A 23,505-nucleotide genomic window follows, 5' to 3' on the forward strand; every position below is an offset into this window, starting at 1 on the left:
ATCATCTCCTTTGATACCCAGAACACTGAACTTGCACTTCGCTTTCTGCACTCACTCACGCTTCGCTTTGCTCATTCAACTTCACCTTCCATCTACCTTCCCGACTTTCCCTCTCGACACCAAGTACATGTTGTAATCAATAAATTACCAAGTATTATTTTAACTTGGAAACCCATATTTACTTTAAATGCCTCAATCATGAACCCTCGTCTCATCCCCAGTATCCGGAAAACAAATCTCTAGAAAAATATCGGTCCTTCTGTCGGTTTGTCAGTCTGTCCCGACCAATTCCCGTAATGATCTCGAAAACAGCAGCCGGGAGCGCGTGGTTGGCTATATTCTCAAATGAGTAGAAAAATAATAATACTTTATTGAAATATTATGCTGAAAGACTTGCAAAATTAAATAAATTCAATGTTTGTTATTCATTCGATAATATGTCTAGTAATGCCAGTTATCGATATCAAAGTAACGGTCAAATAAATTTCAGTTAAGAAATCCGAGAAAACCCCGGGATTTATTTCATCTAGGTTTTGTATACACCTTGTTGTGTACGAATCAAATTTAATAGACAGGTTATTAATGTTAATATAAAGGTTTATATTGAACAATACGTTTACATAAATTGTAGACCAAATGTGCCAACGCAGACTCACAACACAATCTGTATATTATTTTATAATAGTATATTAAGACAAGACAATGAAACTTACCAGGGTAAGTAACTGACTACGCATGCGCAAAACAATTGGATTCTATTTGTCTATACCACGGTAATATTTTCGGCTGTAAGACAGGGGAGCCAACTTACTCGAAACGAGGCGTCAATTCGCGAATTGAAATTATGTTCGATGACTCGTAGCAGTTATCAGTCATCAGTCAGTGAACAATGAAAGTTTGCCTAGCCTTCTCAAATCACTACATTAACTATTAAAGCTCTGTTATAGCTTAAAAAAAATTCTCATCAGTTACATGCATAACCTCCGTCAGCCAAGACTGATAGCTCAAGTTTGAGTTAACCAGCCTGCGTGAAGATCCGACAAAGTTCGCGCATGCGCAGTCGATTCGAACACTCAATGTGCTTAGAATAAGGTGTGCTGTTTTCCTCTCTATACAATAGCACAATATAGTTCGGTCAAACCTGTATTCAATACTGTATTTCATAGTAGGCACTGCAGGGATTAAACTTAGTCAAACGGTTCCTGAATTATTTCTATAGGATGTAACAGTTAACAGACGTGTAATGTAAATGTAGACAGGCAAAGCTTATCAATCGACATGAATCTATAATTTACGTATATAATTTTATCCTAAGAAGAGGTTACGGAGTCCACCGGTTGACCTTTGCCGCCGTTCCGCACAAAATGCTTTCCAGTCTTGATTTTCCTTCGGATCCGTGGGCCCCCAATGCCTATTTGGAGTAAACGCCCTCCGGAAAGTCTGAAATTGAAAATTAAATATGGCAATGAATAAGCATATGAAATACACGTCTTTTTCGGTGTAGAACTAATTGATTATTATTGCACAAGCACATGGTTTTTAAAAGGTGTAGAATATAACATTCATATTGTACAACAAATAGTTGGACAATCGTAACACTCTTTAGTGGCAGAAAATACTCCAAAACAGTATATCGTTGAATTAATTATTATAACAGTGGCGGAATTGACTAACCATGTAATTTCATTTACTGTAGAGTAATGACGCCAAGAATATCATCGTATTTTAGTGTTTCAAGTAGCTTGTGAGGTTACTCGTACATTATTCAATATAAAGAAAGTTTCTTATGAATCATTGTACAACTTCACTTTACTCAAGTCCAATTACCCGATTTAAATAATGCGCGTACTGACTGCAGTGTCTCATTGTTGGAGCGCTCGACTGACCGGGTAGCGCATACATTAATCTCCATATATTCGAGGTGAGATTTGGAATTTCGAAATACTCAATACTTTGCTTAACCATACGATTGAATCGTGATCTGGGCATCTACAGAATTATACTATTCAGCTGTGAATAAAATCATAAATAAATGCAAGGAGCTCCGTGAAATAAACCGGAAAGGCATTATATTGCGTTGTTCTCACGCGTTTCTGCTCGAGCGATAAAATCTGTGAGAGATGAACTTTTTTCTAATACTGAAATTCTACCGTTGCAGTTTGAATAAATTTGTACATAAATTCGAGGAGCTTCGCGAAGTGAACCGGAACTGCATCGAGTTGTTCGTACGCGATTCTGCTCGCGGTTGAGTGTTTCAGTCGTCACTTTGCAAGTTTTGTATTCAAATTTGTATTGACTATGGGAGCCAGTAAGTAAGTGATTCGCAATGAATAGGAAATAAATAATTTTAATGCCTAATAATCAATAGCCATTTGTTTTCAATAAATTACGTCATTTTATTGTTCCACACATTTTTGCGAATGTGCCGGCGTCATGTGAGGCTAGCCGGCTCCGATCTTCTGGGAATGAGCTCGGATGGTGTGGAAAAAATTAATTCTTCGCCAAATAATTAGTTATTCTCAAAGAATAAGCAACTGCGGTGTCAGTGGTTTAATAGCAATTAAATAGCAATAAATTCTGGTATTTTTCAAAAATTCATTAAATTTTTTCTGTACCTACGGGTCTGCCAGCTTCACGTTACGCTAGCTGACCCCGATTTTCCGGAAATCGGCTGGAGCAACGAAATCGATTTTAGAGTAATTAATTCGCAATTACAAAGCAACAAATAAGTGAATCGTCTTTGTGATGGACTGCTGACATGGCTCTGCTAGCTCTACAGATCTGTCACCTTCAACATGTTTGAAAAAATATACGACTTTGAAGTGTAACTTACCAATTTAATTGATGATGACCTGTTCTTAATCAGAGCTAGGCAGATCCAGAATATCAGTTGAATGATTCCGAAACTGAAGATAACCCAGCCGAAAGCTGTAAATTGATAATGGAATCAGATTAGGACACATAAATACCCCAAGTCTATAACCTTACGTTATACCACTCTCAATTTGATGTTAATAATTACATAGTATCCAAAGCAGCACAAGTTCGACTCACATTTGACTTATCGTGGGCAGAAAATAAAGTCGGAGACAGATGAAGAGGGTGTCTTTGAAGTCAGTAGTTGACTACATTGTCAACCATGCGCTCAAGATTATCCATTAGAACGTAAATTGACAGTCAATAGTGTGAAGTCGACTGTAAATTGATTTGACCTCATCAAAAAATAATCAGGCGAAACTTTGAAATTTGTAAAACTACTAGATTTTTTTTGATCCCATTACATTCACTAAGGCAAGATCTATACGATATTCAATTTTAGTTCTGGCGTTGTCTCGATCTTGGAAGTTTTTTTAATTTAAACTTTTGGCTTATTGACAGTCATTACTACATCTTACGCGAACGGTCATCTTCTGCCTGACTTTCTGCCAACACTTGATCAAATTTTTCATTTGTTAACATTGTGTCGGCTTTAATTAGTCAAATGTTAGTCGTCATTTCAACAACTCCGCTACCTGGGATTCCTTATACTATCTATCGTGATAATAGCGAATTCAGTACTGAAATAAGTTTTTAACCTATGTTACGAGAAAAAAAAAACAGTAATATAAAAAAAAGGGTACACTTTGCACTTTTTTTTATATCGCTGCGAATTCAGTAGAATGTAATACACACCGTAAGCAGCACTCGGAAAGTATTCGTCATTGTATGTAACATCCTCGTAAACGGCAAACGTGTAGACGAGAACAATGATCATAAGTAGGGGTGTAATCAACAGCCAGCACAAGCGCCAGTAAAGACCCGGTCGGTATCCTAACATGAATTCAACGTCGTTGAGAAAGTTGTTGAGTCCGTAAATCCAAAATATAGTTGTAACTTCGGTCACTCCAACAATGATCGCTGTAAAAGTTCCGCCGTAATAGTCAACCAGAGTTAAGATCCATTGCCCACCCTGAAATTTTAAAAGGGTGTGAGTTCTTCCGTTACATTCATCAGTGCTTGATGGAAGTTTCAAGTAACATATTTCGAACAGGATTTCTTTAAATCAAAAACAGAATTTGCATTATATCCACTTCATAACGATCGATTTACGCAAAATGATCGCGAAAGAGTAATCCATTCTACAGCTATCTACGAAAAACCGTGAAATTTTCACGAATAATTCGATTCAAAAACTACGATCGCGTTCGAGGTTCCCTAAAAATCAGAATGATTTTCATAGGAATTCATAGACATTTTTTCCACCAGTGTCGGAGGTGGTCGAGTTACTGTAACGAAATGCCCCACATGCTGTTTAATGACTCGAATGGTCATTGTTTCTGTGCTTACCGGAGTGACGTATGTGAGACCCAGGAGAAAGCCGATGATACTGATGACACCGACAACGTACATCTGTTTGAACGATGTGAAGCGATCCGTAATCACACTGGCAATTACGCCGACGAGGGATTGCGCGCTGCCAATTCCCAACACGAACATCATTATGAAGAACAGAACAGCAAAGAGTTGAGGAACTGCCGGAAATCGCGCTAATGCCTCAGGATACGATATGAAAGCCAGTCCGGTGCCACTGCGAACAACGGTGCCGATATCGTCTGTTCCCATCTCATGTGCTAAATTTCCGAGTATCCCGAATATCGTGCAACCAGCCATGAAGCTCGTGAACGTGTCCAATGTGGTAACGATCATTACAGCCCTGAAATCATAATCTGATAATGTTTTTCGTACCACGTGTGTTTATTTCGAGCGATTTCTCCAATAAACGCAACAATCGCATCAATTTTTGTTTTCCTTCTTCATTATACAAAAATCCAATTTTATGGTACTGTTTAGGTAATAATTTTGACTGATTGTCTGCACCTTCGTTACTTCAAAAATGTCGCAGGACTGTAAAAGGTTCTTTGCAAGAAAAATTTTCTGCACTCACTTTTCACCACATAATATCGCAAATTTTTTATTAGCTTCTGACCTGAACCTTTCAAATGATGCACTTGATTGTCGATTCGAATTAGGAATATGCGTTTGATAAGTATTCATTGTATTTTACCTGTAGAGATTGTGACGGAAGTTGTTGTAAGATGAAAACATAATGATCGCACCCATGCACACGCTGAGGGAGAAGAAACACTGTGTTATGGCAGCATACCACACCCCTGGTTGATAAAGCTTATGCCAATCCGGTGTGACAAAGAAGAGTATGCCATTCGCGGCGCCTTCCAATGTCAGTGCTCTGATCAGTAGTGTGATCATCATCACGTACGGAAAGAGGGCTAGAAAATATGCTGCCTTGCCAGCACTCTTAACACCCCGGAATTGAACAAAGAAAACACACACCCAACTGACTGCAAGGCAGAGAGTTAATTCCCACGAAGGAACTCCTATCCCATCTTCGATACTGTCTATTTCTTTGAGAACGATCTTCCTGAAAATCAAACAAAAATGACATCAGTTTGTGTGAAAAAATATTTGAGGCATTTCGAGTTACGCTCGCTTGCAAAAAATTGATTTTCCACCACATCTTATCGTGGATTCAAACTTCGAAACAATTTCAAGATTAGTTGGATTTAAAATCTCGAAGAATTGATCAAGTTATATTATAGCTACCAAAACTGAACCACGCATCTCATATACTCGTATTCAATTTCAAATTGAAGGACTTCCCCCTCGTATCGCTATTGCTGGGAAACCGATATCCACTTAATTTTTTCAAGCACTTCTGGCCGTCACCGTGTCTAGAGCTCGATTCAAAATTTGAAAACTAGCGCGTTACCTCCAGATCGCCTCGTTTCTGCGTGATTGTAGCGCCCGACTCCAGTGGCTAATCCAAGAAACTTTTAAGCCCGGAGAGCCGAAATATACCAATTCTAATATTTCCAACATCGTCGAAATCGTCAGTTGGATCAAGAATTTACGAGTTTTTCACGAGGCGTGTGACAAAAATTAGTGCATTGTTAATAAACAAAGATCGCAACCATGTAGCAATTACGGCCTAATTTGCATATGCCCTAAACTTGAAAGCAAACAAGATAATGCAAGGGATTTACTCAGATTTACTTTGAAAAATATCGATCTTAGAAAAAAATGCAAAGTCCAAAGTTGTGGCAAAATTGAATTTCCTACAAGTTTGGTATTTACGATGTATCGTTAAAATTTAAAATGGCTGAGTTATTGAAAAACACATTTTTTATAACATTCAAAGTGGCGGACATAAGCATCAGCAGGATTTAGTCACTATTTTTTGTCTTTTTTTTTTACCTACTCGCATTAACTCTACCATTTGATATTTTTATATACGCTCTAATACTACCACGTCTTTCGGGTTATAATTAGGTTTTTACGCATATCCAAAGCGAACGTCAACAGTCCTTGGAAAGGAGTATGTAATTTAACAATAATGCGTTTGTCATCATGTAAAAAAAGTAGCAGAAATGCAATTATAAATGTCGTTCAAAACAGTCAGACGTATACAACTGGGAAATAGGATCTAAGGATTAATGTTGTACACGTAACGAATCAGTAATATCACAAGTACCTAAAAATCATTCGCCCACGTTGATGTTATGTAATTGTTGTCGCGTGTATTTGCGTATGCATATCTGTATTTGTGCCACGTCTCGTAATCTAAACCAGATCTCCGGTTCATTTGTCTTGAAAATCACTGACCTGAAGTATAATTCAGAAGAGCTCGATAGTGTTGTATTGTCCAAAGTAACATTACTCGATCCGCTTGCATCGACGCAAGTCCCAGCCCATTCCTCTCGGCAATAGGACCATGGAAGTGTTGACTGAAAACTCACGAATAGATAGTATATTGTCAGCGCCATCAAAGAACAGTAATAAGTAACGACCCAAAATGCTGCAAGCGCGTGGCCATATCCAACTCCTAAAAAAAAAAAAAATACACGGTATTACAATATCTCAATTCCTTGGTGTCCAACAGTGCTCTTATGGTATCCACTGTCTCACAACGCGCTGAGGTGCATAACGTGTATAAATTGATTAAATCTAAAAATGCTAACCTTTCATCGCTGGCGATACGGACCAGACATTTACACACGATTGACTGGTGAACTGTCCAAGAGTAGCCTCAAGATAATAAAAGGGCTTTCCGACTACGAAAAGAACTATAACGTAAGGGATCAGAAATGCTCCGCCGCCATTCTGGTATGCGGTGTAAGGAAACCTCCAAATGTTTCCCAGACCCACGGAGGTCGCGATACATGACATCAAGAATTCCCAGCTTGATCCCCATTGAATTCTTTCCGCTGCTTTCGGGCCGGGTGGCTGAAATAATTGCATCATTGGCATTTTCCGAAAAGCATTCGGAATTTGGTATTTGCATAAAAAAAAAAATTAAGAACGCAATTCTTATGTATAATGTATAAAGCAGAGAAATATCAAATCAACAGGTCGTATTTTTTCTCTTTCGCCAAAAAAGATAATGACAGATGTTACAAGCAATTGAATTTCGACTGGTTTGTAACACGTGGATCATTCGTGTCGTATGTCATCATTGTTGTCGTAGTTTTTAACCTGGCGTATTATACTCCCTTCACGTTTTCTTCCGTTGGAAAGAGACAAAATATGGCCTAATTGTTTTCGGGTTTCTTTGTTTCGTGTGCATGTGAAATATTTCCATGCAAAAATATGCAATTTAAGATAGTGGAGTGCAGTTGTACTCTCGTCAGAAATCTTACCGGATGGTCGAATTGAAATGGTGGTGGATTCTCAGTTTTCGCGCCTGTGTCCTCTTCGTATCCTGCATTATCATAGTCCTCGTGTTTCTATGACATAGAACATCAAAAAACGCTCATCAAAACACATCGAGAGTGAACCATTCGACGGTACTTTTATTTAATCCTACTTTAATTGAATTGGGAATCGATCAGTTTTCATCAGATTTCTTGACTATAGATATTGGAAAGTGCGGAATATTCGATTGAATCGCAAACCCGACATAACTGAGTAGTCAAGGTTTATTCCACTCTGACTTACAAAATATACAATGAATGTGAAATATTATGTATTTTACATCGAACATTATTATCTACAACGTGAAAAATATGCAATGATCGTTTCTACACGAAATATTCCAATTGGTTCCAGTGAATTTGTAGAAACTAATCTTCCAATAAGATGAACCATCGTAGAGTGAGAACGAATGAAGCTACTAAATTTTGTACTATTTCTGAGCGATTTCAAATGAAGAATCGTGAGTTCTGAGCTTTCGTTTATAATAAGCTCCAGTACTTTTCGATATTAACATTTTTAAATAAATTTTTGTAGCTCGATAATATAATCATTCGATAAATATACTCAATGTACGACTGTATCGTAATAAAATTACTAAAAAATATAAAATCGTTCAGTCAGCCGATCTCCTTGATGGTAATTGATTATAAATCGAAATTTACAAACATTCGACACGTGTTCGCGCTACAATTATCTGGAGTATGTTTGATACGGACGTCAGACCATATGATCGATCGAAGCTTTTTTTTGCTGAGTCGATGACTGAAATGGTTCGAAGAATGCTGGGAGTCTAGACTTTTGATGGATAGTCGAATCGTCTGGGACTATCTTGATCTATTAACGACGCCGGTATGACTCCCGCGGAGAAGTGGAAATGAAGTAACGGCCCCTACTAATTAAAGTTAAGTGAAATTAAAGCTTGCAGATTATCACACTGAAGAACTGATTATCATAATGTTATTACGCAATTTTATGAACAACCCCTACAGATACGCGATATTGCCGATTCGTCATGATTTCATTTTTTCTTTCTTGTTGTTCCTTGTAGTTAGCAAAAATCCCTGTAGATACTGTTGTAATTTTGATTTGACAGGATGCCATATCGGATCTGCCCTATGATAATTTGCGTTATTCGGAATCTTCATAATTAGTGAGCTGGCCAAAGAATTCGGTGGTGCCAAGTTTCGAAAGGTTTCTTTGAAAAGACGCTGAATTGTAAATTTTTGTCAGCATTTTTTGTGGCCCAAACCTCTGTTGAATGGTTTGATACCTTGACATTGGTTATTACTGAGAACCGTGAATTCTGAATGATTAAATCTAATAAATTGCTGATGTCAAAGTTCTGAATCACTGCATATAATTATGAAGAATTTGCATGTGTAAGGCGTTAGGAGGATGACTTTGACCTTTCAAAATTCGACCAATTAAACTTTCGACCATTCCAACTGTTGACCATATTCGGAAGTTTGGCATCTTGAAATGTTAAACTATTATAGGGATTTGTAATCTTTGGTAAATGAAGAGATCCGGCATTATGATAAATCTGAATAAACGTGATTGAAATTTTCCGTGACCTGAGCCTCTGATATTCAATGTCTAAGTAAGCCGAATAACTGAATATACTTTTGACGAAGAAGATTCTCATAATATTTGCCGTCGAGAAATTTATGCTAGCTGTATTAATTAGTTATGTACTGATATTGGAGGTGAAATCATGAAAAGCATGTACATATTTAATTATGAACTGAAAGATTTTATGAGCCTGCAATTATACATCAACATTCGTAAAAATGGCCGTTAAATAGATTATCTGACCAGACTTAGTTGACTGTCTTACATAGCAAAAGATATCCTAATATCGAATCAATAATAACGCATTAATAACCGTCGATCGTAAATTATCAGTTGAGGTGTCACTGAGAACCGTCGAACTGCTGATTAAAATATTGAATGAGACCAAAATATTTACTGCACAGGTGTTAAAGAGCTGACGTTTCTGATCTATTGAGTTATGAGAGAGTTTTTTGCACTGAATTGAAGTTATTAATGATATTGAAGTTTCAAAATCCAGTTACGAACCAATTGCAATTGAATTTGCTGCTTTGAAAGAGTTGTCAAGTCTTGAGTGTTTCTATAAGAGCGTGATTATTAGCTACTGCATATATTTTGAAATAGATTAAAAAAAAAAAAAAGAAAGAAAGAAATGAATCCTAACATTTATTGAAATTACTTATCCGTTGTGATTCATAGCTTATGTTGATGAAAAAACAGTGAAAATGGTATATTTTATTTCTGAAGTAACTTTGGACTGGAAGTAATACTTTGGGAAGCGAGAAATTTTCGGATTTCGAATTTTCAAGGAAAGATCCGAAAGTTTCCCACATCCCAAAAGCAGTACTTCCAGTCCAATGTTACACTATTTTCGGTTTACGCTATTTCTTCCAACCATATTTGTTCTAAATCAAAAAATGGTTTCATATAGCAGCTGAAAACTAGTAGTTGCACAAAACAGCGATATGTAAAGGAACTATTAAGGCGTTTTGGTAGCGAATCGAAAAACAAAAATGATGTGAAAATTTTTTGGCCTTGTAAAAAACAAACCGAAGTTTACCGCCAATGTTGAGGGTTAAGCCCAAAATTTAAAATTACTCTCGGCAAGGTTATCAAAAATAACTCCTAGAAAAAGGTTTCACCGCTTAAAAGGTGCTGAAGGAACTAGGATAATCAATGCAGCGACGAATAATGTCCAATGTCGAGAAACAGACTGAAGCCTTGAAGCTCTGGCACCGAAAAGGCTCAATTCAATAGATGCAAAATAGATATGAGTAAAATGTTATACCTGCAGACAAAAACCGTCTGGAAATTTCGAAAAAAAAAAGTGAATTATTTAATGCGGCTACGAAGATGAATTTTAGGTGGTATAAAAGAGTGAAAAAAATTATTAAGAATTAGTAGGTGCACCTTTGTTGTCTCCATGCCTTTGATCCTAATTGCGGCCGTTTGTTTTTCGGTGTTGATGGTGAACGGGCCGGTAAGGTAATTGGACTGACGATGAGCCAGAAGTTTCAGGCTCTCGCTAAGAATCTACTACACGCTACGACATTGAAAACAGTGCAAAGAATACTATTACACGGATAAGATAAGAGATAACAGTTGTTCTTACAATCTGTCAATTTCATTGTCTCTGCTAAAACTTAACGAATTGCTGATCGAAAATCAATCCTAGTGGATAGATATCTTTTAGTGAACGGCTTAGGTGTGCAGTTTTTGCCGACATGTTTCGGACCTACGAAAATTCCAAAGCATTTCCCACACGTCAGCAATAGCACCGATTGTCTTTCTCTGCTATATTCACAAATTCGCTGATATCAGTAGACAATTGCGTTGCATTTCGAACGTTATATGCATATCGGCGATTTATTATGAGAAGAGATTCAGTTAACAATAAGTCTTATCGTCAAATACATTTCGAAATTTGCACATCGGTTGTTTTAACCTAATTGAATTTTTATATTGAACAGTGTTTTTTTTTTCAATGAAGATTTTCGCGAGTTGTTACACGGTATGTAAAATAGTGCAGTATTTGTCAATAAATATTTATTCTATACTGTAACGTGTACGATTATTCAGAGTTTATTTTATCATATATTTTAAATCAAGCTTTATTGTGAGTTGCTTTACCGTGCAAGATAAAGATTGAAATTAATTATAATCAAAGAAATGCGGCCTCCTCTTAGTTGGTGGAAAGTAGGACCGATCTCGCCGACCTGAAAACACCCTACGCTAATATAAGCTGTGCGTTTCGCAGACTCAGGGGTTTAAAGCCAGAGTCGTTTACGCCAAATGAATCTCAATTACCTGTAGCTATTCTAATCGAGGAGTTCAGGATAACGATGCTCCGTGGCACTCTCGGTCAAGGAATAAAATTCGTTCAAATTAAGGTTTTAATTAATAAAGCAAGTCAGAAACGAACATATAAAAACTGAATTGAAACAACTCGATATAAACACAAAAAAAATAAAATAAAAATGATGCAAAATAAACTATTACAAAACCAACATAAAATATTGCAGTATTTTCAGGTACTGTTCCTATTCGATTGTTTTAAGCGCTACGCATAGAGTTACAGCTTGAAGTTAAGATTTAATAAATTTGGCGCTCTACCGAAATTTACCAAGTCCTAGAAACGGAGAAAGAGAATTTTAAGAGGTCAGAAAATGTTACTGAAATCTGTTATCCGAACATATGACGTCGCTTGCATGCATTTGAGCAGTATTTGCAAAACATATCGCGTAAAGGTCTTAAGATATGAGTCGTATAGACGTTCTCTGCCAAACCAATTAAGATTGCGCGACAAAATAAGATAATTTCACAAATAACTTGTGAATTAAAATGTTATACAGCATGCGCCAAGTTTTACATAGTGTCATTCACAATTTACGCCAGCTTTGGCTGATTTCAATTCTAATAGCTGCAAGTTTTCCGCACGCCCTTTTTTTGAGTAAGGTAATTTCCGTGATATTTCGCTACATTTTAAAAATTAATCATAGATATATCATTTTATTCCCGACAGCGTCACATATTGACAAACGGATTAGTAAAATTTCAGGGGGGTAATTCCTGCATAACCGGATGTTTTTTTGGAATGTCCTACGACGAAATATTTCGTATGAAATACTGGAGGAAAGTCACAGATTCAGCGAAGTTTGCCTGAATTTTGATAACTAACGATGATAATAAATTTTACCGATCGAGATTTGTCTCATTTTTCACGATTAGTCGACTTTCTCTAATCATGGCCCGTGAGACGATACAGATCGGTAAAATGTACCCTGAATTGCATAAATGCAGGCGGATATTTTATCCTACGTCAAACTGCCCACGTAACATTTCCCCGAAATAACTTGGTATAATATAGTAGCATCAAGCCATTTGAATTAACAAGTTCGGCAACAGACTTTCTGAACAGATTCAGACTGTTCGTAGTAAATTTGAGACAGGTAGAGGATAACGTACCGTATAATGATGTCAAGGAATATCATCATCGTGTAACCGACGATACAAATTGTCAGTTACAAATAAAAGTAAGCAAGCAATTTCTAAGTGAAACGGAGTACAGTCATTTGGGACTGAAGAAGGGGCTTAGCTGGAAAGTTTTTCGGGTCTGTTGCAAATTAGTATTCTTACAGATTTCGACGTGCTCTTACCGAGTTTTTACTTTGCCACTTCGTATCTTTGCCACTTGCGCTGCCGTATTGGAAAGATGGCGCACAAAGCCAGTTTTTTGACAATATCTGCTTTCCGACTCACTCTACGATGAAAATAGTCGTTTAATGAATTAAATTCGAGAAAATTTCCTACATTTTATATACTAACCTTTTTTTTTTTTTTTTTTTGGAAAATGAATAGTTTCAGCGTACAAGCGAAGCAAAGTCCACTCCAACACGTGTACTGGCTGACAAACTCGCTTTCACACCACCGTGAGGTAGAGTAAATGGCGTGTATTTTTCTTCGTGGTATCCCCAGTAGGCCTAATCCACATGTGATGGAATAATTTCAGGAAAAAAAATTACACAATTTAGTCTATTTTCCTTCGCTTCCCTGATATCCCCGATGGACCAGGTTCTGCAAGTTCATCGTCTTCACATTCGAACAAAACGTCACGTTTTTCAACGTTATCAGCAATAGGGTTATCAGTTTCAACGTCATCACCTTCTTTCTCGATTTCGTCATAGATCTGTTCAAGAACGGACTCCGTTTCTTTCATTTCATCCATATCTTGTAGTGCATTCTTGCATTTTTCCATCCCCATTGCTCTGCATCTTGTTCGACTCCATACCACTGCTGGACCTGGTGATAGGTTCGGAACGAATGTTGACGTGCTGCCGCTTCTGTCTTATGTTTATATGCTGATTTTGTGAAGCATGTGTATCTGTAGTTGTTTAACGATATATTTTTCACGCCACTGTAACCCTATAATGCAAGGAGGAAGCGTTGTCCAGGTTTAGCAACGATCTCTGGGTCAGCATTTTAGTTTTCTAATACCTGGACAAGCTCGTCTTCTCTGATTAAAGAGTGCCGAAGTTGTATCACAGCCACTGAAGACATACAAGAATAACATGTTATCTGCGGCTGTTTTATCTGTGATACTTTTCGTTGAATACATTTGTTGCAAAATTTTTCCTTTCCCTCGTTTGAGAATATATATGTTTGAACGCGTAGAAAAGCCGTCAAAAGAATGAGAAGATCTACATATTCGCCGACAACTATAATGCAGATGAGATGCTGATTATTGTATTGATTATTAGCGTAAGTCAAGTTAAGTAAGTTACCAAACTGCTGCGGCTTTTTGCTGCCCCTAAAATCCCACCGTAAGACGGTAGCGAAAACTTTTTACGAATCACATTGCGAGATCATCGATTAGTCGATCTTGAGCATGCGTGCAGCCAATAAAACTTCGGTACAAAAAATACTGTCACAAATTTTGTCAACGATTCACCCGAGAAAGATAGAAAATATCTTTCACTAATGACGAGCATAGTTTTATGTTTGTTCAACCTTTGCCTGGGGATACAGGCGATAGTGAAGATAGCCTGGCAACACGTTTTTTGTACACGATGCGCGTTCCATTTTCACTATATTTTACTGCTCCAGGGCTATATTGGTTCTTGAGGCTCAAAGTTTTACAAATTGGCCACTGAAGTCAGAGCGCCGCATTGCAGTAGTAGTCGACCTTAAACAAACCCTTGTAACCTCAGAGTACGCTCCAAGTAGCGTCAGTGATTGCTCTGGTCATTAGAAATATAGTGATCAAAGACCCGCGCGCCGTGGAGTTGCTTTATGCTAAATTGCGTAATAGGTCGTCTTGGCTTCGTTTAAAAAATGTTGCTGTAATTTTTTTTTATCTTGTATGTACATACGTTTCGTTTATAAGATTCAAGACAAATTTCAGAGACAATTTGCTGTTCTGATTTATTGTAGCGTTTATGAATTAGCATAATTTCATACATTTTTTTCGTTATATTCCTATTTTCATAATATTCATTAAATCTAACAACAGGACCAACATTTAATTGAGTTTTGTCTACATACCGTTACAGTACATTTTGTTATAATAACACAAGTATTGGTATGTGAATTTCAAAAGTAGTTTTTGTTAGTCCTTTTTAGGATTTCGTACCTCAAATGGAAAAAACGGAACCCTTACAGAATCACTTCGTCGTCCGTCCGTCTGTCAAGATCCGTTGTCACAGGGACGGATAGAGGTATCAAGTTGAAATTAATACCCAAATACTTTGAGGTGTAAGAAATTCAAGCTTCTAAATCAATGCAATCAAAAGATACGGCCATTTATGTCACATAATTTGATACTCGCAAATTCACTCATCAAAATCTATAGGATACTTCCCATTGACCTAGAATCATAAAATTTGGAGAGAAGCAAGGTCTGACAGCGTAAGTAAAGGAAAAAGTCCAAAAATAGTTAATTTGTAGTTATAATATATAAAAAAAAAAAAAAATTAAATTTGTGCGGAACCCTCAGAGCGATTTTTGTTATTTTGTCTTTTGCTTAATTACCCGTGATAAAAACCATTTTGTAATGATTTTTTTTTACTATGCATCGCCAAAGAGTTAAGTAAGGGTGATTACAAATCATTCATAGAAAATAAATGAGTCGATATCCGCACGTAAAATTTTCCAAGCTAACGATTTTACCATTAGTGGACGGATAACGGAAAATGAATGGTAACTCAACGGTTTACGATTATTTATCGATTGGATTAATGCCGCTTTGCCAATGGTAAGATTAGTTTAACGGAAGATGGTTAAGTATATGTTAATTCTAAAAAACTTTACTACAAAATTAGTACATGTTTACATACTAAAAAGACACTATGTATAAAATACGTGTACGTAAGTATCGAAACCGTACCAAACGTACGCATATAAACCCGATTATCTAAAATATAATACAAGGTGTGTCATGAAATCATAGATTGAGTATTTCAATAAAACAGAATGAAAAAAGCAGAACGTTCTGCAACTTTCGTTAGCAAAGAACATTAGTTGTCTGTTGAACTAGCTACACTACTGCAGATTATCAAACGCAAAAATCATATTTCGATTGGACCCGGCAGACATGCCATGACATTGAATTCGGTATTCCATATTTTTACATCTTCGTAAATCTAGGTATAAAAATTATGAATGTAAATCAAACATGTAAAATAGGTGAAAGTTCCATTTTAAAAATCACATCCAGTATTGCAGAATCTTTTCAATCGTATCTAACTTTCTTTACACTTGAAAGAGGAGAAGTCTCTCAAAAAATTGGAATTTCAGTTACGTGCAGTCCACCATTAAAGGGAATGCCAGCGCTCTTAACCGCCTCGAGACGAATTACAACAACCTTTTTCTTCAATATGCATTTCATCCAAATTCTGCGGGACAACTTTTCCAATACTCTCCGAAACTTTCACTCCGAAAACTTCTGGAAATTGATTGACAATATTCTTAATTCACACAATGAGTTCCGGATGATCGAATCATTGGAACATTAGCCTTTTATTCGTTAACTCGTAATTTTTATTATTACTGATTGTTTCAGAAAGTAATCCCAAAACTATTGTTTTCAACTAGTATTTCTTAAACATGGAATCAGAATCAACGTTGAAGCTTGCATGTCTTCGAAATTCCTTGACTCAACAGACGAAACTAAAAGAAATTCCGAAAAGTCACGAATACTTCAGGAATGAAACTTAAATTCTGAGCTCATCCTTTTTGCCACTCACTGTCAATGACATCGTCCGTAAATATAAAGCAACCATTTGTACCCGATATTCAAGCATTTCACATGAAAGCTAACGATCAGCATCGAATGTTTGAAAATTACAAAGTAGCCAATTATATCTTGAAAAAAAAAAAACTTTGAAATTTCGCGTGATTCTCGATTTATGTAAATCACTGCAAAAGCTGTCTCGTAAATTGTGTTCTCGAAAAAGAAGTCGTTAAATACCGTCTCCCGACGATTCACTTCAGAGCGCTCGCACTCGCACGACGTTATACCTATATATGTGCGATTTTTAACCGATACATCACCGATATTACTGACTGTTGCATAGATCGAGTTACATTGGATACTTTCCGTAAACTTGGCCGCTCCGCGTGCGTCGAATCAACCATTGATGCAATCCCGCTGCTCTTCGGAATCCGCGATTCGTCGTTTGCGTACCGTGAGAGTGCGCGATATGCAATTCGCAATATTGCGACCCACTGGGGCTGGAACTGCGCGATAGATACTCAGGTTCGTCGGTTTGATTTGGAATAAACGGGCAATTAAGATCGCTGCTGGCATCACCGCTGGCTGCGCGAAGACCGATGGTATTTAACGTCGGTGGGAGTTTATACGTTTGATCTTCCGGCATATTCACACGGTCTCTAGACAGTAGATGTATACGACGATCAAGGCTAAGGATCAGTGTCGGGAAAAATTGTAATAAGAATTAAAAATTACAAGTATAATTTTTAACTGAAACGATAGTGAAATGTAAATTATACCTGTGTGTGTATAAAATTTTAGATTTAATACAGAGATTTGTTGTTGAGTATTAATTTAATTTGAGAATTGTAATCGAAGCAAAATTAATTACCAATTAAAAATTCCACTTGTATTTGATTTCGCTGTCAATACAAAGTACACGGATCATTTTTATTTTATTTTCCACGAATCGCAAGATAAAAGAGTGATACGAATTTTCTTTCATCGTAATTACAAGATGATAATGTAAATGGTATTTAATTGTGTTCAATTACAAAAGACGTATGTAATTTTCAATTTTTTTTTAAGGGGACTGGATCATCGAAAAATAGTTTGTTTGTTTCAAAGTGATATCCTTTCAGTGTGTTTTGACGTTTCGAGTTTTAAAAAAATTCGTCAAACTACGGATTTGGTAGCCGAAAACGCGAATTATTGTGCGTTCCGCTAACTTGACTTCCGCGGAATCCGCGTGCCATTCCGCGTCTGGTACGTGACACAGACATGGATATGAATAAACCGAAGGTCGAACTTTTCAGTTATTTTTTTCTCCCATTTCATTTTATTGTAGCTTTTTTGCACGCTTTCTTAAAAACAGGACTTCCGATCGACTCGAAATCTTAACAGCATCTTCATTGCGTGCCTTATTTTCGGTCAGTGCTCGGAAGTTGGCACGAAAACTTTAGTTTCTTAATCATTAATTGACAACGTTTCGAATTCTGATGAAAAATCGATATTTTTACGATAACTGTCGAATTTTATTAACTTTTTTTTTTTTCTCTCTCCGAGCATGGCCCGAAAACTACAAATCCTAGGATCACTCCAGTGAAACTTGACTGAAATTGGTTCGATAGAACTCGAGATGTCGCTGCAAAATGTAAAAGTATTACCTAACCTTCGACCCCACATTTCGTCAATAACGTTAACTTTATGTGATTGAAATAATTTGTTTCGTACTATTCAAACCATTGACAAACATTGTGCTAACAGCAACAACCAAAGTCGGAGGAAGGAGCATTTGGTGGAAGGTAAATTCAAACTAATAAAAGAAGCAAAGCTACGAGGTGAGGGCAAGGGAGGGAACCACTTGGGCAAAAATACTCTCTGAAAGATTGAAAAAAAAGTACAGAGAGAAAAAACTATGTATTACTCAACGAGAGTAAGATTTATTGGATATAATTCGGATTTTTATTGCCAGCCGATGGCGTTGTGTTCATTTGAATTTAAAATCATGTGTTTCGCGTTAAATCACGAATTTTACCAATTAATTTCTGCGGTAGACACCAAGATGGCGTTACATCGCGTGAAATCACTTGTTTCACATTAAATCACGCATTTTGACAACTCTTAATTGTACGCTCTCAAATATTGCATATTCGAGCGTACTTTACACCTACTATGACGAAATATATTATTTTTTTACTGCCATCCATTTGTTCCTAATTAATTCCTGGAAAAGAGTGCATTTTCGGCTGTATCGACGCTCTAGTCCCCTTAAATCAAATGCATAATTTTCATCAAAATGTAATTGACCATATATTGTAACGAGGTGGCGCAGGCACCAATTTTTAAGGATTAGCGAAATGTGCCCACAGATAATCGACGTGTTATTAGACTTCCGTTCTCACATTTTGAAAGGCAATGGTTGAAATTGTTGTAATTTTTATCGCTTGTTAGTTCTCATAACTGAATAATGGAATCTCATTGGAAACTATAGGAATGGATTAGAGTTTGATAAGTTTTTTCGCAGAAGGCGAGATAAACGAAACGGTGATTTTTCGACTGAAATGTGACTCTCAACCCGAAGTGCAAAAGTTCAGGATCTGTGCCCTAAGCTATCGGGAGTCTTCGGTGAAAGTGTTCAAGAAATTCACTTTAGAGGTACTTTTACCACGCATCAAAACGTGAGAAGAAATGTTTTGCCGTTGGCAATTTTGTGAGGCACTCGTTCTTGTATATTTCGCAAGTATCAAGTGACTGCTTAAAAGTGGCTATCGTAATACTTTTTTGCAATTAGGAAAAACTAGCAATTAATAAGTCACCTGATACATTTCTAACGTAACATAGGTTTGTTACTATTTTCGACGAGCATTCACACCGAATAGTCTATCATTTTACAAACTAATAAAAAAAAAACAAAAAAAAAGAGAAGCATTCACACCGAATAGTCTATCACTTCACAAATTAATAAAAAAAAGAAAAGAGACCAATTATCCTTGGAAGTTCAAGTGGAATTTTAAGGCAATATTTATTACGTCATAGGTCACACGTTCGCCACCATAATTTTGTCTGCAATCCGCAACATTCTGAGAATCGGTTAGGAAAAGGATTTGCTAACTTCTTCTTTAGTACAAATGACGCTTGGCTTTTAAAGGGGTGCGCTGATCGATTTCGACGTTGCGGTTTATATCCCCGAAGATCGAGATCTACGTATCGATAAACTATTTTGAACAAAGATACTCCCGTCGCATTTTCGCATGATGTAAAAATAAAGAAATGGTACCGTTTATACGAAATCGCAATAGTAAATTCATAGAATCCGTGCCATTTCCTTACATCTGCGTCAAATGAAAATGTATTGGAGTATTTTTGCTCGGAATTGTCTAAAGAATGGGGCTGTAAAGCCCTTTTTCACGTTTATGTCTGGAGATATGTACGACAATGTATAAATACGTCATTTTTAGAATCTAATAGACGATTTTTAATTTCCTACAGATGAAGTAGCTTCGGTGATGGTTGAAATGAGATTGATCAGACATCGCACATGCAGTTTATTGGATCAAAAGATATTTGAAAATCGGAGGGTGCGAAAGTTTTCGATGCGTTGAAAATTTCTCAAGTACCTTATATCCGTATTTTTTAATCTGATTCCTACAATAATATCATCAAGGACTTACGACGCATCAACAAGTAAAAATTCATCCTCATCCTTGGTGGGCTTGCTGAAAAGTAGAACGCAGATTCCGAGAAAAATACATATCACGAAGGAAGCCGCGAAATCTGCCACCGGATGTGTGAAGATCGTCTGCTGGCTCCTGGTTCCTTGGCTTTCAGAATTTTCAAAACCGCTGCTGATCCACTCGATTTCGTGGAGTATTGTGTCCTGAAAAATGAAAATCCACGAGTATGAGATTGTTAGTTATTGCGAGCACTGAGTTAAGAGATCCAAACCATCGACTAAACCGATTTGTTAGGTATCACCGACAATTAATCACCTATTACAGCACTCGCAAGGATTACAAAAACAGCTCTATAATTCTATGCAATGATTGAATGAGAATAAAAAGAGACAAAGAAAATCATGTCTTCGTTTTCTGTACGTTCTTGGTCGGTTTTCTTTACTTTTTTCGTTATTTTTGACAGTGGCTGGAGGGAAACTCTCAAAAAAATTGTGCGTACATTGCTAGACGTTCCATAAGACTTCGACTAAGACGAATAACTCGAACTTTGACGTCAACTACAACAAGACTTCGATCTTTTCCACAGATTTCTATACCAACAGAGTGAATCAAAATTCCACTGCGAGTGCTGCCGTTATTTCTTAAGTCAGTATTGCAGTTTGCGCGCAGCTGATGCAAGTGTAGGAAAAATAAAAAAAATAAAAAATTCAAGGTTAAGTGAGGTATGCATTACGTGAAGGTAAAGAAAAAATTTCTCAATGATATGCCGGAACAGGTAATACGTGTTTCTCAAGCTGTCCATCTCGGTAAAGCGTTAACAACGAGGAACAACCTTTCACGAGTTTAAATCACGAATCATTATTAATTTCAAACATTTCTTTCGAAAAATTGACAACTGATCATGAACTGCACCAAATTTGACAGGTGAGCTTCTTACAGTAGACTATCGTTTTTGAAAACGGACGTGTTTTATTTTCCGCTGACGTCAAATCGCGCGCTGTGCTAACTTGACAAATTTTCACCTTTCTCGGAACTCTACTTTGAATTTTTATCGCATCCTCGAATTATAAAACTCGAATTCACCGCGTCAAATAACAGTAATTACATTTTTACTTTTCTTCGCTTGATCTGAAACTGACAAAACATCTTGGATCATTTCATGAAATCAGTCAACTTCAACGATGTAATAGATTTTGCTGTATATTAACACAGTGATCGATGCCATAGCATCAGCTATTAAACGTGCGGCACATGCACCTTTCTTCTCATAATTTGAAAGGAAGATAATTTTAAGTGCTTGTTGAGAAATTCAATAATAATATTAATAATCAGTAAGTTGTGAGTTGCGTATCTGTATATTTGTGAAATGTCGGAAAAATTTCATTTCACAACATAAAACCCCATTTTCTAGTGAAAGCACAATACATTTTTTTTTTTTATGTGAAATAAAAGTAGAAATTGTGGAAAATCTGCAACCTTCCTTACAGTGAAAATCAAATTTTGGTATTCTAGCTGTCGTCGATTTTGATAGAACGAGAAAAATCATTTGGCTACAATTGTAAAATCTCACTCCTCAGGAATTGTCGAAAAGTAAAATTGAAAAAGTTGCCGAGCGGTAATTCTGAGCTTCGTGTGAAATGATCTCTGACATTTTCATTCAAAGGTACGTTGACGATACACAAGGATCGACCGGCAGGAAAGTTAATTATACTGTCGAATAGCTCAACTGTGCCAAAAACTGGTTATTCAACATTCCCAAATGTATCTTTCCATTATCAACCACTCTTCCAATTGAGTTGGTTTTTACTGTAATTGAGTATTCGAGAATAGAACCAACGAAATTACGAAACGATTGCTGAGAAGTAACGTTAACGTAACGCAACATCAAGAAGACAATGATTATTGTAGAATTATTGCAATAATTTTTAAGGATTTTGCTTTCCAAAGTATGAGTATGATTTTTTTTATCATGGTTTACTAAATTTTAGACAATCCTAAAGGCGGTAAGTAATGATTTTTCCGAAACATGCATCGTTTCAGTAACGTTACTAACTTCGACTTTGTATTATAGGTGTATATACATAATGGTTGTATACAAGAATACGTGATTAAATATATATTATCATGTATGTGATGTAAGTGATCGCACAGTGGCAAAACAACATTAATGAATATGCCCGTATTTGCAAATGTAAAATTATTAAGCAATTTCTTCCGGTTATAAAACCTGTCAAATTATGTCACGATACTACGAAATATTTCAACTGCAATTGAGAACGAGATAGTTGCGAGGTCGGCTATTTCTGACGAAAACAGATTCTACGTTGTTCTACAAAAACACAGCCAAATAGCTTAACACAACAAAACTTCAACTACGCTAAAAATATGAAATTAATTCTGTGAATTTTCGTCAAAAGAATACGAATTTCGACGAAATATCATTAAAAATGCCAGTTTTTCTACGACTAGAATACAGAATCTAGCGATGGTAATAATTAAAATGAAATTCCGTGACGTTTCGAAAACTCGCAAGACTTTTTACGAAAATCTACAATCGAACAGAAGCATTTGGAAATCCATTTAAATAATTGTAGAAGACTCCGAGTCTAGAAGTATTGAGGTAAGCTACCACTTGAAAACAAAAACATCATTTTTCATCGAATTCCGTACAAAAAATATCATTCTTTAAGAATCTATAATAAGATAGACGAACATTTACGGGGAAAGTCCGAGATTCTTGAACTGCTCCTCGATGTGTCATCTCTTTAACAAAGACATCTCACTGAAAACTGGTTTAAAATCTGTAGCAGATGGCAATTGGTCCGCGTTCAAAAACTCTTTATATCTTTCTTACATGTTCACGGCGGATTTAGAGAATCTGTGGTACATTTTCGAATTCGGCATGCCTGAACAGGTGAGTCTTGTGAAAACAACCAAACATTAGTTGATTACCTAAATCCGGAAGTTTACGGTATTTAAAAAAAAATGGCATTCATTTAGACGATTGATTTTCAAAAAACAACGATATCCATAAAGCCATTTTTATTCCCATTATTCATGAAAAACTAGGAAAAGTTATATTAAAAACATACGATCGAGTTTCGCAAACTCTTCTAAAATCTTAAAAACTTTTGTTACAAAACCACAGGAATTTTCTTCACCAGGGATGCGAGTTAACGGGCAAATTTGGCTTTCAACCGAAATGTTCCGAGCATGAGATGCTGTCCGATAAAAGTATAGAAGAAAAGGTATCCTGCAGAATGATGTAATTCCTGTTACAGTCCGTAAAAAGGAGGTTGTAAAGTAAAGTTGTTAGACACG

General features: G+C 36.5%; 1 protein-coding gene across 2 annotated transcripts; it reads right to left on the reverse strand.

The window, feature by feature from the left end:
• Positions 1 to 516: 516 nt before the first annotated feature.
• Positions 517 to 13,062, reverse strand: LOC124300153 (sodium-dependent nutrient amino acid transporter 1-like). Of its 2 annotated transcripts, none has more exons than XM_046753858.1 (9): positions 12,957 to 13,062; positions 7,695 to 7,781; positions 7,017 to 7,281; positions 6,661 to 6,880; positions 5,045 to 5,419; positions 4,327 to 4,693; positions 3,673 to 3,949; positions 2,834 to 2,928; positions 517 to 1,440 (listed from the first exon to the last, which is right to left on the reverse strand). In XM_046753858.1, exons 3-9 carry the CDS (start codon positions 7,222 to 7,224, stop codon positions 1,306 to 1,308), a joined length of 1,677 nt encoding a protein of 558 aa, XP_046609814.1. In that variant the 5' UTR covers positions 7,225 to 7,281; positions 7,695 to 7,781; positions 12,957 to 13,062; the 3' UTR covers positions 517 to 1,305. The 2 variants fall into 2 exon arrangements, with proteins under 2 accessions (XP_046609814.1, XP_046609813.1); XM_046753857.1 differs by lacking the exon at positions 12,957 to 13,062 and adding an exon at positions 10,711 to 10,808.
• Between the last annotated feature and the right edge of the window lie 10,443 nt (positions 13,063 to 23,505).

Source organism: Neodiprion virginianus, chromosome 3 (genome assembly GCF_021901495.1).
Source record: "Neodiprion virginianus isolate iyNeoVirg1 chromosome 3, iyNeoVirg1.1, whole genome shotgun sequence".
NCBI lineage: Eukaryota > Metazoa > Arthropoda > Insecta > Hymenoptera > Diprionidae > Neodiprion > Neodiprion virginianus.

Excerpts from the sequence above, each read along its gene's own strand:
- LOC124300153 (XM_046753857.1), bottom strand. Across the intron at positions 7,282-7,694 it reads CATTTCAATTCGACCATCCG|CCACCCGGCCCGAAAGCAGC; the intron begins GTAAGATTTCTG and ends CAATTATTTCAG. Across the intron at positions 6,881-7,016 it reads CGTATCGCCAGCGATGAAAG|GAGTTGGATATGGCCACGCG; the intron begins GTTAGCATTTTT and ends TTTTTTTTTTAG.